At 31.6% G+C, this 17,419-nt stretch overlaps 1 protein-coding gene across 1 annotated transcript in view; it reads right to left on the minus strand.

The window, feature by feature from the left end:
* Nucleotides 1-12,869, minus strand: part of LOC129218289 (transient receptor potential cation channel subfamily M member 1-like) — a 43,371-nt gene extending 30,502 nt beyond the window's left edge. Inside the window, exons 1-8 of the mRNA XM_054852524.1 lie at nt 12,837-12,869; nt 6,969-7,142; nt 5,649-5,846; nt 4,793-4,976; nt 1,814-1,982; nt 1,589-1,733; nt 1,319-1,385; nt 385-623 (exon numbers count right to left, since the gene is read on the minus strand). Coding sequence (XP_054708499.1) covers nt 385-623; nt 1,319-1,385; nt 1,589-1,733; nt 1,814-1,982; nt 4,793-4,976; nt 5,649-5,846; nt 6,969-7,142; nt 12,837-12,869 — 1,209 coding nt within the window. The remainder of the gene's footprint in view (nt 1-384; nt 624-1,318; nt 1,386-1,588; nt 1,734-1,813; nt 1,983-4,792; nt 4,977-5,648; nt 5,847-6,968; nt 7,143-12,836) is intronic.
* Between the last annotated feature and the right edge of the window lie 4,550 nt (nt 12,870-17,419).

Here is a 17,419-nt window from a genome sequence, read left to right on the forward strand (position 1 = left end):
TAAATATACCATAAAATCAGTTTCTCAATCTGAAACAAACCTATTTAAAATAGAAAAGATGTCAGAACAAACATCCTTTCAGTCATTTATTTTACAATACTTTCATTTCATTTCCATTTTGCATTTATTCATTTGTCTTCTGCTTCAACATTTTGAAACGCTTGTTGTTTATTATCATTTCAAATGTTAACTTTCTAAAACTGTAACAACTTTTGTAAGTAAAAGATCAAAGGAATTTTTGTTCTAAAAGTGTACATTATATTACTAATAATGCCTGAAATCATTATAATTTTTTAAAAATGTGTCACTTAACGAAACCAAAACTAGAATTTGACTAATGTTTTCACTACATAATAGTAAATGGTTTACTAAGCAATTACTTACACATTCATTGTAAAGAGTTCGAAGAAGGCCAACGGTTAGATAATCTCTCATGACAATGCCACGTTTCAAAAGTAATCGTACAAATGCAGGTTTATTTGTTATTAAAGCAGAAGTCATGGCCTCTTCAATGATATCTAAAGGCCAAGATCCACAATCTGGAAATAATTTTTTTGCCACATCTGGGCGGTTCCAGCTTACTGCAAGGAGCAACTGATCACGAAGTGTTGCATTCCTCTTATCTGTAGAGAATAACATATTAGAAAATATATATATATATATATATATATATATATATATATATATATATATATATATATAGAATATATAAATCAAATTAACAAAACAAATACAGAGGGAAAAATAATACAGTAAAACCCCTCCTAACGGACACCCCTTAAAGGCGGACACCCCTCTTATGCGGACAATTTTTAATTCCCCAGTTCCAATGTAAATAACATTATTAAACCCCTGGCCTGCGGACACCTCTCTATTGTGGACGCAAAAATTTGTCCCGTTAGTGTCCGTATTAGAGGGAGTTTACTGTAATAATAAAAACCTTTTACTTCAAAATGCGCAAAGCTGCAATTATAAAAGTTAAATACAATAATGGTAATAAACAATAAAAAAAGTAAGGGGGAGGAATTTAAAAAAATAAAGACAAAGGAAAGCTGTTTTGAGATTGATCTCATCAAAATTGGAAATCTCAACATAGCAAGAACCAGAACTACAAAGTAAAATCAAATGGTACTTGCTACATTGGGATTTCCGATGCTGATGAGATCAATCTCAAAGCAGTCTTTCTTTGGATTTTTTTTTCTTTATTCCTCCCCCTGCTTTCCCCCCTTGCTTTTTTTGTTTATTACCATTGTGTGTATTGTATAAATAATTGATTTAAAATCTAAATTACAGAAAATTGCTTAGTTAAAAAACTTACGCTTTATCACAGTAGAAAGAATGTGCAGGTCTAAGCTCTCATTGCCATGTATTTCATAAATATGAAGCTATAGAAAAACGAAGGAATACATAAATTAAAATTTTTAAACATATGAAATGTTTTTGTTATGTAAAAAAAAATCTGTAGAACTTCAGTAATGCCAATACAAAAACAAACCAAAATATATTGATATGTATAAATTTCCTAATAGATATTACTTCTGTATTAGCATTCACAGAACATGTAAGTATTTTATGCATCAAAACTTACTAGGTTCTTTTTCCGGCAGCATTTATAAATGTCTTTTACTTTGGCATCTAAGGAAGTTGTTCCATTTTTGGAATGCTTTTTGAAATAAGAATTTAACATATTTCTTATTAAATCTTTATCTTCTTCAGCTATAATTCGTTCACACCTGTGAGAAAGAAATGAAAATTTTTACTGCTTAAAAAAGATTTCCTGAATTTAATGTGAAAATAAATCAGTGGAAAATACCTTGAGCTGGAAGCATTACAAGATGTTATGGCCATAGCAATTATATCAGCAATGTCTCCTGATCCACAACACAACAAAACAGGAATATCTTTCTGGAGGCAAAGCAATATTTCATCTATTGTATCCAAGTCACCTCCATGGACCAGCAATATGGATGGAATTGCTAGTCCTGCCATTAAATAGTAGTGTTACTTTTTTATACCATAAGTATTGCATTATTTCCAAAATTGTGTAAGTTATTAATATTTTGATTATGAAAGTATTCATCATGCATATAAAATGTATGAGCTTAAAATATGAAAACTACTTCAGCGGTCATTAACACCTGTCTCTGGCATTCAAAAGGACTTCTCACATCTCACAGGGGGCTGCCCATAGATGATGTCGCATTTATTTTCATCATTTTTTGCCCCCCCCCCCTAGCGTGTCACAAAGTTGCACACTTCACCTTACTCCCTCCTCTTATTACATGTTATGCTGTAGAATATAAGCATATTCTAACAAAATGTGATGCCACACTTCTTGTTACCCCCTCTCTTCCATTGTCACAAACTGTCACAATTTCATAAACCCCCTTCCTCCTCAGATCATGACACCATTTGTGAATGATTTCTATCTGAATAAAACCAATATCAAGCTTAAATAATGCACACATCATGAAGAATACTGCAAACACCTTTTTCAAGGAGCCCCTTAACCAGATCAAGAGTCCTCAACATACAACAGCCAGATTCTGCTTGAATGTGATATCAACGAGAAACATATCAGTATTTATATCAAAAGATATTGTTACAGCTGAAGCCAGTTATACTTTACATCCATCCTCCACAAAAACTACTAATGTGTTTAAAATCACAAAAATTTTAAACATGTTTGCAACAAAACTATTAAGCTCCAAAAACTTCAGAACTGCTATTATTCTTTCTCAATTCTCTCAAAATGTGAGGAGTGATAGAAACTAATGTCTGCTTATTTGCAACAGCCATGATATACAGCAGAGTTTCCCAAATTGTGGTCTACGGACCCCTGGGGGTCTACGGTGCTATCCAGCTAAAATGTTAAATATAATTGAGATTGAATGACGAGTAACAATTTTTTAATTTAAAACGAAAGCGCATTTATGCGGAATAAAAAGTTATTGCTTAAGTACATGCAGGACAAAGCAACCCCCCCCCCCCACCCCCTCGGAACTCTCGGAAGTTAACCCACTACACATTAATTAATTTTGTACACTAGACGAAGTTCATATTGTTACAAAACTATATTAGTAAATGAAATGCAAACTTTGAGGCATATTTTTACAGCTGGGATATCATACATACTTCAAAACTTTTGTTCCAAAATTTTCAAGACTCATCCATTACACAGCATTACAAAGTACAAATTTGGTGATAATATTTTTATTCCTAATTGAATTTCAAATAGGATTTTACTTACATAACTCAAAATAATAATGTACAAATTGAAAACCAGACAAGAACTCTGAAAAATATGCAGAACAAACAATAAATAAATATTACAGAAAAAAAAGCTTAAAAATATGCTGGAGAAAAATAGATTTAACAGTCAAATCATTTTTTTGCGCGCGCGCAGCCGGGGGGGGGGGGCGAAGTTTGTAATTTTTCCAGAGGGGTCCGCGGAGGTCTGAAGTTTGGGAACTTCTGATATACATAATTCTTGAGTATCTAAGACATGAGTAAGTTTATAAAAAATAGCTAAAACTGGAGAGGTTTGAGTTGTGATTCTATGTCAGTCAATTTGGAATAACCTCACTATAAAAAAAAATTGACACATTTTTTTTTATTTACTACAGCGGACACTGGTTAATTGAATCAGTGGTTAATTTAATCAACTGCTTTAATAAATCAAATGGTCAAAAACAGAATGAAATTCCAGCTTTATTGAAATAACAATTTTATGGAATAAAAACTGTTTAGAACAAATGTGATTCATATAAGCGACGGCCACTGTACTTCGATAAGTAAAAAGTGATGCCTAATTTTAGTTGTTCACACAACAGACGCACAAATGAAAACATACATACACTCCGGCAAAGAAAGTGACGCAACTCAAAATTTGGGGAAAACTTACAAATTATTGATTTAAGATCAAAATTTAATGCTCTTTCTTGCCACAAAACTTGCACAAAGTTAGCCTACATAACTGTTGCATATTGATGCAAGAATGATATAATTAAAATTGACTCTTCATTAAAATTTGATAATTTAGAAGAAGGTTTTGGAACTTTAAGTATGCATTGTTAACTTAGACAAAACTGAATCGGTAAATATCACATTGTAAATTTTTTGTGCCTATTGTAATATTTGAGACTAAATCACCTAAAACTACTACAGTAGATTACCTTTATAACGCCGATCTATATAACGCAATTCTCTATAAACCGCAAACAACTTTTTAAAAGTAATTAACAGGTTTTGACGTTTAAAAAAAATAACTCGCAAACATAAAATCGTTGGCATAAAATTGTTTTGCCTTGCAAACATAAAATTGTTAGGCAAATTAAATTTTTAAACAGTTTTTCATCTTTCCATCTTAATAAAAAGCTTTTGAGTAAAAATTAGTATTCACAGTAAAAAGAAAATGCCAGATGGCTCTTGAAAATGCAGCTGTTATGCAAACCATCAAGCTATCAGAAGTGCAGGATAATTCACTTTCTTTTGATTATGAAATATTTCTATTTGTGAATGATTAATTGTATAGATAGTGCTTTAATACTCATTGCAGAGCTAATAAAAAGATATATTCTGTATATTAGTTTCAAAATTTGTGAAGTGACCTATATAACGCCAAAGCTCTGGTCCCAAGGTGTGCGTTATAACGGTCTTCGACTGCATTGCGTTAAACCTTGATTTTCTCCTGTGCTGTTTTTTTTTTTTTTTTTTTTTTGAGTTGTGTCACTTTCCTTGCCGGAGTGTGATATGTCAATACTCAAAATTGGTGTAGTTCATAAAATGTTACCTTCTTCTTCCTTTGTCGAAGATATCTTATGCATCAATTCTACTCGAAACTGCTCAGTTCCTTTACAAATTCGTTTTGTACCATCATCCACCAATAAGAAATGTGTATGACCAGGATTAAGATAAGCTCTTCCACTCTCTAATTTATGATGTGGTTTTACTTTGTATCTTGAATAATGCATTTCCTGCAGTGAAAAATTGTTTTAAAGCTTTAAAATACTACATTTCTATTGTAATATTTAAAACACAAATCAATTTTAAGATAAGGATATTGATATTTTTTTTGAACAGCATCTCTGTTTCTGGTACAATTATGCAAATGAAAAATGCTGTATCTTAACAGGACATGGGTTTTAGCAATCGTCAGCAAAATTAAGTTACAATCTTAGTTGTTGTGTTGATAAATAATAAATAATATAAACAAGGAGACATTGTTTTAAGTATAAAACCTAAATTACTCTAGGATTTCTATGGACAACATGTTCAACTTTTAAAAGTTGACAAACCAAAGTTTTTGTGAAAATTAGAAATAACATTGTATTGCAAATTACTGCATTCACATGTTTTGAAGTTGCATATACAAGTTTTGCGATTCCCTTTGAGGCATAGTGGTTTTGTTTGAGGCCACTAAGCCTTTATTTATTTTTTCTATTAACCGTTGAAACTACTGTGTCAGCTGGCTGAAAAAAAAAAAAAAAACAATAAAAATCTAGGTGGCCTCAAACTAAGCCAATGTGCCTCAAAGGGTTGATATCAATCAGTGCAATTTGTAGAAATGCTTCTAACCATACATATTTATTTATATCACAGAACTATTTTTGTGATGTACTAAAAAGGTAGTTAAACATTATAAATACCTTAGAATCTACATTTATGAGAAGATCACTGTTTTCAACACATCCCCACTTTGCAACCCCAATACAACGAATGGCGTGTATCATTCTATCCTTTGTAGATACAAGGTATTGTCTTTTGCGAACAGCATCCCCAACTACTTTCACAAGACCAAAATTTAGTCCTCCAGTGAAAAGCCACGCATTTGCTGTAAGAAGTGCCTGCAGATAAAATGAAAATTGTCAATAATATGTAAGCATTAACAGCAATATGAAAAAAAAAATGTGCTAAGTGTTCATTTGAATTCAATATCAATTGAATTCTTAAAAAGTTTTTACTGTAAAACGTAAGGTTTAGTTTCACTTCTGCTATGTTAAATGGGTTTCCATACTTGCTTGTTTGTGAAAGAAACATAAACAGTGCATTTTACATGAGAAAACACGATTTCTCCACTGTACAGTACATTGTGCACTGAATCATGGGTGCAAGACCTTCCGTCTCAGGACGGATTTCCGTCTTGGACAAAATTTCTTAGACGGAGGTCGGGACGGAAAGAAATTCGATGACTGTCCTTCAGTTTTTACTTTTTAAAAAAAAATGTGTTTGAAAAATATGCTTTAATAACTGGACCTTTCCATAACCACGAATTTACATCAACATTCTCTCGATTTTCCGCCATGGGCTTGTTTTGTTTGCAACGTGCTTTTGGAGGAGTGGCTTTTAGATACCTTTCCTGAAACCGTACTGAAAACTAGTCAATAGATTATTAGTCTCTAGAAAATTTACTATCTTAATTTTTATCAATGTTTCAAAAATTTTGCAAACCACCGAAGTTAGACTCACAGGTCTATAATTTCCCGCACTCCCTTTAGACCCTTTCTTGAACAGCGGTGTAATGTTAGCCAGCTTCCAGTCCTCTGGCACTGTCCCCGAGTTATAAGAAGCATTGAAAATATTTACGATTACATCTGCTAATTCCTCCGCACATTCAACTAAAATTTTTGGATAAATATTATCTGGTCCCGGAGCCTTAGCCTCTTAATTTTTTTTCAAATGAAGTAAAACGTCATCCATAGAAAATACAAAGCCCTCAAGCTGTACTATAGCTTGTGACTTGTTGGTGTCAACTGTGATAAGTTAATATAAGTTAATAGATATAGTTAATGCAACAATAAAAGGTATTTTTCAAAAACTCTGAATTTTTAATGTGTACTAAATGTATTAAAACGTTTTTCAGTCTTAAGAAAAGTACTTTCTATCTTTTGTGGAACTTACTTTTTTTTATTTTTTAAAACACACCCATACATCTATATATTAATCTAAAATTAAAAAGGTAAACTTACCTTTACCAAATTATCACCAAATGTTTGTTTCCATTCATTGTCTTCAACAAAAGAAGAGGTATTCCCAATAACTGATATTATGAACTGTGGCGGTTTTGGATCATTCATTTTCCAATAATCTTGCATCAAAGAAACCAAAGCTTCTAAGCTGTTGTCATCAGCCAGCCGGATGTACTGTATTTAGTGGTAAAATAAATATCAGTAGTCATTTCTGCTTGCAATAGTTACATCTATACATTTTCCCTAGTCTTTTATTTAATTACAATCAATTTCACACGTTTAATTTATTGAAAATTTCAGAAGGATTCATTGTTTTTGAATAACCTTTATTTTGAGAGCCCTTTCAGTATACTTAAACTGCCAAATATTTATGAGCAGGTTTGGTGAAAACTCAAAATTACCGTGAATGATTGAAAACCTATTTTTAAAAAACCTTCTCATTGTGGCAGAAAGAACAAAATAATTGTTACCATATTTTCGGGTGCCGCGGTGTCATGAAGAAAAAAACGGCGGATACACCGGGTACTGCGCATAAGATGTTTTTTTTTTCCTTTTAAACGTTTTACCACATTTTAGAGAAAATAAAGTGTTTTTTTTTAAAAAGGAAGAAAAAAATGTAATAAACACGGCTCAAAAATTATCGGAAATGTGTGTAATTTTCAATTTTGAGTATGAAAGGTTTTATTTTTGTAATCTTGGATTTTGAAACGGATTAGTTTTCGCGATTCGTTTTTTTTTTTTTTTTTTTTTTTGGTAATTGTTACTTTTGAATCAATGTCTATAAAATCCCCCCATTATTTCATTTCTTGTGGCATTTATTCACGTGATTTTTTTATTATTATATTTTTCTTCTTTTTTTAACAAACCAAAGCGGTCAACGATACAAAAATTTGACAAATCCAGAATTCCGTGTTTCCATACTTTTTCACATCTTCCAGCTTTTACTGCAATTAAAGTATTTTATTAACAAGCAGGCTATATAAAATGTTGCCAGAATGTGTTGGTATTTTATTCTTTGAGCGTTTAATTAAAAGGTTTGAACCAAAACTTGGAAAATATTCAAAGAAAAATTTCGGAACGTTTATCTCGCGAATAAGCCTGATCCTCCAGCTTTATAAACATAGTGTTTTGGACTAAATTTGCTGAACTTTGACCTAGTGTATTGAAAAATTATTTCGATGAAAGTTTGTAACTTTTTACAACGTCCAGACTATTATAGTTCGATATTTTAACATCCGCCGTGTTTTAATTTCCGGCCAAGTCCGTGGATTGGCGGAATAGAGTCACAAACTATAAGAAATTATAATACGTAAAAAAAAAAACTTTAGGAAATTTAATCCTTCTAAATTGCATTCCAATTTTATCTACTATACTATGGGTCCGTTCCGAACTTGTTCGGGTTGAAAAATTTATGTGTCTTAAATAAATATGACTTTTTGTTTTAAAAATATCATGGTATACATGTCATCATGGTATACTCGTACATACGCTTTTTGTTTTGTTTTTATGAGGTTTTGAAAGAAATTGATTCACTTCATTTCCTAATCAAGAGAGACCAATCTTAACTTCCTCCTGAACAATATAATCTTCCCATATGTAACGTTGTACATTTGATCTTCAATTTTGATGATGGTGATGGCATAAGAAATTTTCATTGGAAATAGCAATTACTTATATTAGAAATGGAAATGTGTAAGAACTATGGATGGGGGGGGGGGGGATTTCGAGAAATATTCCTGACTGACCTGCTGCTGATCCAGTAAGAATAATACGGTAAATCATATTAGTCAATATTGATTTTTTTTAAGCGTTTGACGTTTTTTAAGCGTAGCTTTTCGAATGTAGTCAAAATGTGACTGTCTATTTATTTTTTGCCGAAAGCAGAAGAAAACAAAAATGATATCTTACTCATGAAGTGGATAGTAATTTTTATGCTTTCCTTCGCATTTTCATAAATATTCATAGGTTAACTTCCTAATTCATACTTTATTACTTTAACTATACTTTATTATTAATATTAAAGCTGCATCTGAAACACATAAATCCGAAAGAAATTCAAAAACCATGTAAACAGAAACTCGCACAAAAAAAAAAAAAAAAAAAGGCAATGCGATTACTAAGAAAAAGAACTTGAAACTTTAGATTTTGGCCACTCAGCTTGTGTTATTGAAAACCTCCTACAACTTTTGCAAATAATAAAAGTTTTCGTTTGCTTGAAATAGTTTGAAGTTTTAAAATAAGCAATAAAATAAATTCGACAATTTTGGTCGTTTTTAGCTAATGTTACGTTAAATCTCTTTTGTCCTTATTGCAAGTATTTTATCACAAACTAAATAGCATTTGATAGTACCAATGAACAAATGTATATTCAATGAAAACAAAACAGAAAAACAAGTACGCTTTAATCTCCCCAACTTTAAAATAAAATTTTCAAACATATTTTGAAGGAGTTCGTTTTTCTGTTAAAGTAAAATCTTGTATTCTTATTACATAAAATAAGTATATAAATAAAAATTGTTTTGGCGCTCCATGGCGCTTTTAGAATGCCTGAAATGTAGTGATAAGTTGTTTACATGGGATCTAGGCTTGTAATTCCCCTATTTGCATCTCATGCACCCCCAGTATTAAGTTCATTAAAATGTGCCCCTTGTAAACTTACATAGACCTATGGAGTTTCCTGTGGACAACTCTGGGAACCCCTGGACTAGAATTATAATCACGTAACTCAAAAAATGTAAACTTGACAGGAGAAGAAAAAAAATTGTGAGATACCAGCTTATCCATCAAATAACATACAAAAAATATTTAGTTTTTCTTTTTTTTTTTTTGGAAATACGAGATTTTAGTTCTAGGTCTTTGATATGTGTTCTTCTAGCTACCAATATATATATATATATATATATATATATATATATATATATATATATATATATATATATATATATATATATATATATATATATATATATATATAATAGTAATAACATACAAAGTTCTAAATTCATTTATTTTTAATATTTTTACCACGAACAACAGAAAACTTCCTTTATTACGTAGTAAACTGACCCGTATAAAAGGTCGATGCAGGCAGATGTTATCTGAAAGTTGACATTTAAATAGTTGACTACGTTCGTTATTCTATGTGCCAAATTATGCTAAGCCAACTTTTAATATTCTTTTGAATAGAAAGTGCAATACCAATGCATTAAACTAAATCGAATGCACATTTGTACCGAGTGTAGCTGTTTTATACTTACGGTCAATCCGATTTTATCCTTTTTTCCTGCTAAAAATAATAATAAAATGGAGATAAAAATGCATGGTTTGAAAAGTGAGTTTTTTAAAAATATTTTTGTAAAATGAACAATTTATTAGAAAATTATAAAAACACTGAAAAAATATTTTTGAATTTCCATATGAAGACCTCCAGAAATCTTTTTTCATGCTATTACCTCTAACTAGATTCACTTAAAGAATTTCATTTTTTAAAAATACGATTATATTTAAATGTTTAACGCCATAAATAATTTCCTTGTGAAGGAGCATTATAAATAACTCCATGGCTATTAATTTTTTTTTTTAATTTTACCATGAAAAAAAAGGATGAATGTTCTTACACTGAAGCGAGAACACACCAAGTGGCAGCAAAAAAAGATGCGTGACATAATATTTTTATGACATGAATCCGTTGCCACCAATATAAGAAGTAATTTATGGAAACAATTCATGCATTGAAAACTGAAAATGGCTAAAGATACGTCACGTTGCTGTTTATGACCTATTTACTTTACATTCTTGGAACAATGTCTGGCTCAGCTCCTCCACTGTGGTCATTTGGATGATATACGTTGCTTTTTCACGCAAAGAAAAATAAAATCGCCCGTTTACAACCGTTTTAAATCTCTTCCGAGATCTATATTTTCTCTTGTCTAAGAGGATCGAAAGTAACCTTCAGTTTCTATTTATTTAGGTAGTAAATTATTTGAGAGCAATGTTAAGCAAATTGAACCTTTATTTGCTTCATCGGAATTGCATTTTGCTCTCCTGAAGAGAAGAGGTAGATTTTTTTCCCTGTTCGTTTATCCGTACAATGATTATGAAGCATTTATTTTCCAGCATAAATTGATTTTTTTAAGTTCACATAATTGGTCAGCTATTTTATTTCTTTAATTTTATTTATTATTGTTATCATTTTTGTAAAATTATTATTTTAATTATTTATTTCATTAATTTTTTTATGTAAAAGTACTTAATGAAATAACGTTCTATAAACCAGGGCTGCGGAGTCGGAAGGAAAATGGCCGAATCCGACTACTGGATTTTGAAACTTCCGACTACGACTCCTACTCCAGCTTTTTTATTTATATATTTGTTTTTTCCTAAATCCCCCCTCATGGGAAGGGGGGGAAACCCTTAAACAAAGATTGAAATATTACTGCTTTTTTTAATGAAATTTTCGCGTTGCATTTTATTGCAAACCTAAGATGCATATAACGTAACGTATTTCATCTATAAAATCGCACCAAAAATAAGGCACTATATTTCGAGGGGAGGCCGGGTACATGTACGTCTGGTCTCCACCCGGATCTACTTGCTCAAAGGGATAGATTCCGATTCCTTTTACTATTTTATAACTGAGATTGTAGTAAAAAATATATTATTATGTTTATTTGAAAGTGATTACTTAGAAAATGTTAGGCAGCAAAACAGTTTGCTGCTGACAGCTGGTATTATTTAAAGAAAGTTATAAAACAAGCAAACTAGGGGACGGCGTAGGTAGCTATTACAGAAAGTTCAATAAACAGTCAAGCCAGCTGGATGCCATTGGCATATTTTCTTATTAGTCGGCCTTTATACATGTAATGGAACCAATTAGGTAGTTAGTTTTTTAAAAAGTGCAAGGAGAGTCAGTGAAAATGAACGAAAAGCAAAAAATCCGGAGTCGGAGTCGACATGTTTTCTAACGACTCCGACTCCTTTACCTCAAAATCAATCCGACTCCGACTAGACAGCTCTGCTATAAACACGTTAATTATTTCACTAACTAAAACATTCCTTTTATTCTTTAACTGATTACTAATAATAACAAAATCATTTTAATTAATAACAGGTACATTAACTGATACGTTAAGCACTTAAATCTCTATTTTATCAACAGTCTAAAAGATTTCAGTTGCACTACAGAATATGTAAACCTGCAAAAACTTGCTGTTGATTTTTAAACTAGTCCTTGTCTAAATTCAAATTTTTAAAAAAAATTATTGTATCTTCGATATTTTTTTGGGAATCGTTAAAGCAATTTTTTAAATTTGTATCAATTTACAGAAAAATTAAGAAATAAAAAAAAAGTGGAGGGGGGGGGGACATTTTATTATGAGTTCAAATTAAGACTGGCAACCATTTAACGAACTAAGCGAATGTACAGGATGAATTTTCGGGTTTGAACACATTTTTATGACATTTTTTTCATACTGAGAAAAGAATCAATTTAAATAAAATTTTAAAATGTCGTTTTTTGAGAAGCAAAAAAAAAAAAAAAAAAAACGACGGGGAACGAATTATAGATACTTACGAAATTTTTTAGTTCTAACACTGAACATATATTATGCTTTGTTCTTTTTTATTTACAACAGAAGATAACGGTTATTGATTTATTTTTCCTTGTCAAACAGTTACAAAATTTGTATCAGCGTATGCTGAATTTGATGGAATTGTATGCAAACCTTATGCAACTCAATATCATTAAGAATTTTTAGTTAGAAGAGAACACTTGAATTCACATAGAGGGGGAAACGAGAGGGAGAAAATCAATCCCAGTCTAGTAGAAGACCGTATTCCAAAATTATTCAAAAAATACTTTGAATTTACCTTTGCTGGTTTGAGAAGCCCGAGGCCATCCATTTGAAACTCTATTTTTCCATAGGCATTCGTGACGTAGCTTTTGATTCTTGGCCCTTCATTGGATGGTAGAACTTTTCGTCTGTCCACTGATCCTGGAAGAACATTCTCAAAAACTGCCCTCGTCTTATGCTCCTTGCATGTACCACCACAGACACAATTTCTGAAAATGTGTTTTATCAGCACTCAAATGCTTATTTCCGATTTCTATCAGTTATTTATGAAATTTTTGGGTTTGGTTAGGGGTCATTCATCAATTACATAAGGGTCCCGAGGGGGAGGGGAGGTTACAAAAATCTTTACATACTCTTACTTAGGGGGGGGAGTGGGGGTCAAACCCATTCTTACGTAATATTTTTCAAGTCGATATTTTGCATTAGAAATCGCGCGGTCAAGTAGTTGGAAGAGATCATATTTCATTTGCTTCTGGAGGGTAAAAACGCACTAGGAGGAGCTGTTCTTTACTTGTTAAACAAAGAATGAATAGTGCAAAATGTAATTAAAGCAACGCACTATTCATGGCATGTTGTATTTTTAATTAGTATCGCATCATATTATATAGTTGAAAAATAAAAATCTTTTATTTACTTCAAACTAGGGGTTTTAGTGCAACGGATCCTCTTCTAACAACATTTTATTATTTTGAAAAACGAAATGAAATCTTCCGTAAGTATAGGGGAGGGATTCAAAAAATCTTACGTACCATTACATAGGGGGAGGGGGTCAAAAATTGCCAAAATCATCCTTAGCTAATTAATGAATGGCCCCTTAGAAACATTAAAAAGTCGTCCGTAGATGATGTCACACTTTGATGGGGAGTGGACTGGTGAAATTGATTATTTGTGATAAGGGGGAGGAGAGCAGGGACGTAACTAGAGGGGGGCAGACGGGGCTCGTGCCCCGGGCGCCAGATTTTAGGGGCGCTAAACTGACTAAGTAAAGACTCTAATTTTTGTGAAAAAAAGAAAAAAATATTAAAAGTCAAAAAAAAAAAAAAAACTCAGTGCGAGCGCTGACAGAAAGCTTGCGTGGTTTAATGTGGATCAATAGTGGTAAAGATAGACGGAAAGAGAGTGAGGAGGGCGCAGTAAGTAGCATGAAAGTATTTTCTTAGAGTGACTAGTACTTGTTATATCTTATTTAAAAAACCTCCCTCTCGGAGGAAGAATATAGGAGCAAAGATATGGGAAGTACACACTAATACAAAACAACGAAAATGGTCAAACGTCATTTTTCTACAATTAAACGTCATAAAGCTGCCAACATAATGTCTTCATCTCATTTAAAATGACGAGAGCTTGTCTATCCCCCTAGCCAAAGGGAAAACTGTTATACTGTTTCCTTGGTCTAGTTTAGTTTACATTTTTTCTCATTCTTGGAGAAAATTCTCGCACTATAATGATGGAGATTCAATTTAAAGTGCAAGAGGCTGCCCATTTTGCTTTAGAAAATATAAGGTCTTTTAAAGATAAATTGCGCTAAAATGAGAAATCTTAGACTTAAGTTTCGATATATTTTTGCCACCCACACAATATTTTAGATATGCTTGTATCATCTACTTCAATTAATGTGTTGGAAATCAACTATTTTTTACACCTCTGGTTTGGTACTTTTGATTTATATTTATATTACAGTAGCAACCTCGATTATCTGACTCCAGCTTATACATATCTCTGGCTTATCCGGGTCATATTTGTAGAGTTAAAAAATTTAGTAGAACCTCTCAATAAAGGGACACTGATGGGACCCGACATTATGTCCCTTAAATAGAGGTGTCCCTTCTTCGTAGTTATTTTAGTTGATGTATACAGTGTGTTAATTCAGTATAATTTTGTTATGAACCTAAACACTTAAAACTAAATACTTTACATTTTTCATACACAATTAAATAAAATTAACACTTATTGATTTTTTTTAAAAAGTTTTTATTATTTCTTTAATTATGATTAAGTCAAGAATTTGTTAAGTCCAAAGTTTTGCAGCATAAAGCAATTATTTGGAAGTAATTCATTTCATGAATTTTCTTCATGTCATGTAATTTACCATGCAAGAAAGACATTGTGAATTACAATTAGTGTTAACATTTCAATTTTTATATAAAAAGCTAGTCAGTTTCTGTGCCCTCTCCTTTGCCCCTGAGCCTACTTCAATAAATATCCCGGTGGGCAAATCATGCAATACAATATATACTTCTTTCTTTTGCAATATATACATGTTTCTTTAACATATATTAATGTTAAACACTCCTCAATTATTTTTTAGAGGAAAATTGAAGCTTTTATTCCAGTAAATTCACTCTTTCTTACGCACTTGTGCATAATTTTCTGTTTTTTTTTCTCTGTGAATGTCCCTTAAATAGAGTGTCCCTCAATTAGAGGCACGAAACTGAAAATGTGCCAAATATTGGCTTATTTTGATTAAATACACAACTGCTATATATAGGTCGTGCAATAAATTATAGCCATCTAATAAACAACGTGACGTATTTGGAGTGTCAGTCTGACACCACCACTGCAGCTGAACTATAAATGATAAAGTATTTGCTAGTAACAATCCTATGTAATTTTGTTGCAAAGCATCGTTTTTCGCTGCTAATAAAAGATAAGTCTTCTTACTTGCGAATTAATTACTGCTTATTATTCGTATTATCCGAATTTTCGTTTATTCAAATTGCTTTTGTCCAATTTTGTCCAGATGGATAAGGTTGTACTGTAAATGGAAAAAACCTGAAAACATATAATGTTAATACGTTTAAGATTTGTGGTTTTTAAAAAAGGTTAATAGAAATAGTTTTGATATCAAGCACATTAGGTATCTGTTTTTCTATTAAATGTTTTTCAGTTATGTACTATATACCAAAGGTGTGGACGTGCGTATTTTATTTTAAAAAAAATAGATCGTTATAACTAATATTTAACTATACAGATTGCAATAGTTTAAAATGTGTTGCATATAAAATTATCAAGCTAATGTTCACATTGATAATCTGTTCGTTTCGAGCTATTGTAAGTTGTCGGCATAAAATCAATGTATTAAGTAGTAGTAATATTCAATTAATCTCACGTGAGAAACTGGCGCGAGTTTCATTGTTGAAACACAATGGTCACTCGATAATCGGCTATTATTTATAGGAGGGTTATTGCGACATGTTGTTGAACACTGTTATTTTTCTCGTGAATTTCTTCAAAGTAGTATAGTAAAAAGATTTTAAAATAAATAATTGTAAACATTTCTGTTTTATTGTTTTCATTTGAAGTGGTAATTTTAAATTCGTATCTCGATATATTTAAAACAAAGTAACGTCAAAGAAATTGTGAAAGGATGCCTGAGGCGGCCTGCGTCCAGGAGTAGACCTCAGAGCACCCTACAGCCTTCAAATTTTGTACAAAATTACTTCGAGCGCCGCGGATTTGCACCTGAGGTTGTTTAATTTAAATTTCGAATTAGCTTTTTCTTTTTTTGTTAATTTTTTAAGCCAAAATTTCACATAAATTGCCTATTAAACTGATGAAAGACTTCTCACATTCCTTAATATTTCATGTTTCAAAAATGTTTTTCGGCATCAAATAAAGCTTGCAACAATTTTATCAATAAATTAGAAAGTAGTTTTAGAGTTTTAGTTTTAGCAAAAAATCCTAGGCTCAGTCCGGAGCTAAAGAGCAAAATATATTACTAGAGACCACGAATTTAAACGCAGTTTTTCAAACGTACAAAACTGCCGTTTTGCAATGCTCGGGAGCCCCTTTCGCACCTATAGCTGTGCAAGTTGGTGCAAGTTAGTTTCGAACGCGGAAAAATGCTCTTCAAAGCGATTTTTTTATTTTTTTTTATTTTAATGTTTTATCTCGGTTATGCATATTTTTTTCTATCAAATTATTTTTATATTTTCAGATAGGAGTGGCATTGTGTTCTAAAAATGAGCTCTTCACTTAATTTCTATTTTCTATGGGAGGGAGAGGGAATTTTCACTTTGTTCGAAACGGAACTCAAGTGTTTTTTAATCTGATTCTTTCTGACAGATGATTTAAATCTTCACGAATCAAATAAGGTTGTGAAGCAACCTTTGGGGATTGGTAAGCGTCAGCGAGCAGGGGGCAAAGCCACCTGGTAAAAATAAAAATTTATACAAGTTGTTAATTATTCTTTTGTGGAAATACAAAATATTTTTCCTTGAAAAACTTCGTATGTAAAATAATAAATAAACTATTTAATGATTTTTACTCCCTATCGAAATTTAAAAAAATGCAGTACAGTGATAAAACTGCATAAAAACTTATAATTACGTAAAAGTTGTATTTATAGGCTTATCAACGTATGCGGTCTCCTTTATCACTGCCTAATTTATATTCATATTTTTGAAATAAAAATTTAAAAATATTTTTTTTATGGGGAAGGGGGGGGGGCGCCGAAACGAGGTCTTGCCCCTGTTCGAAAATGACCTAGTTACGTCCCTGGAGGAGAGAGAGAGATACCGAGAAGTGTGACATCGCATACTTTGGTTGAAATAAAAACATTTTTTTTTTTAATGATATTATGGGCCCTATTTCAGAAAA

Source organism: Uloborus diversus, chromosome 3 (assembly GCF_026930045.1).
Source record: "Uloborus diversus isolate 005 chromosome 3, Udiv.v.3.1, whole genome shotgun sequence".
Lineage (NCBI taxonomy): Eukaryota > Metazoa > Arthropoda > Arachnida > Araneae > Uloboridae > Uloborus > Uloborus diversus.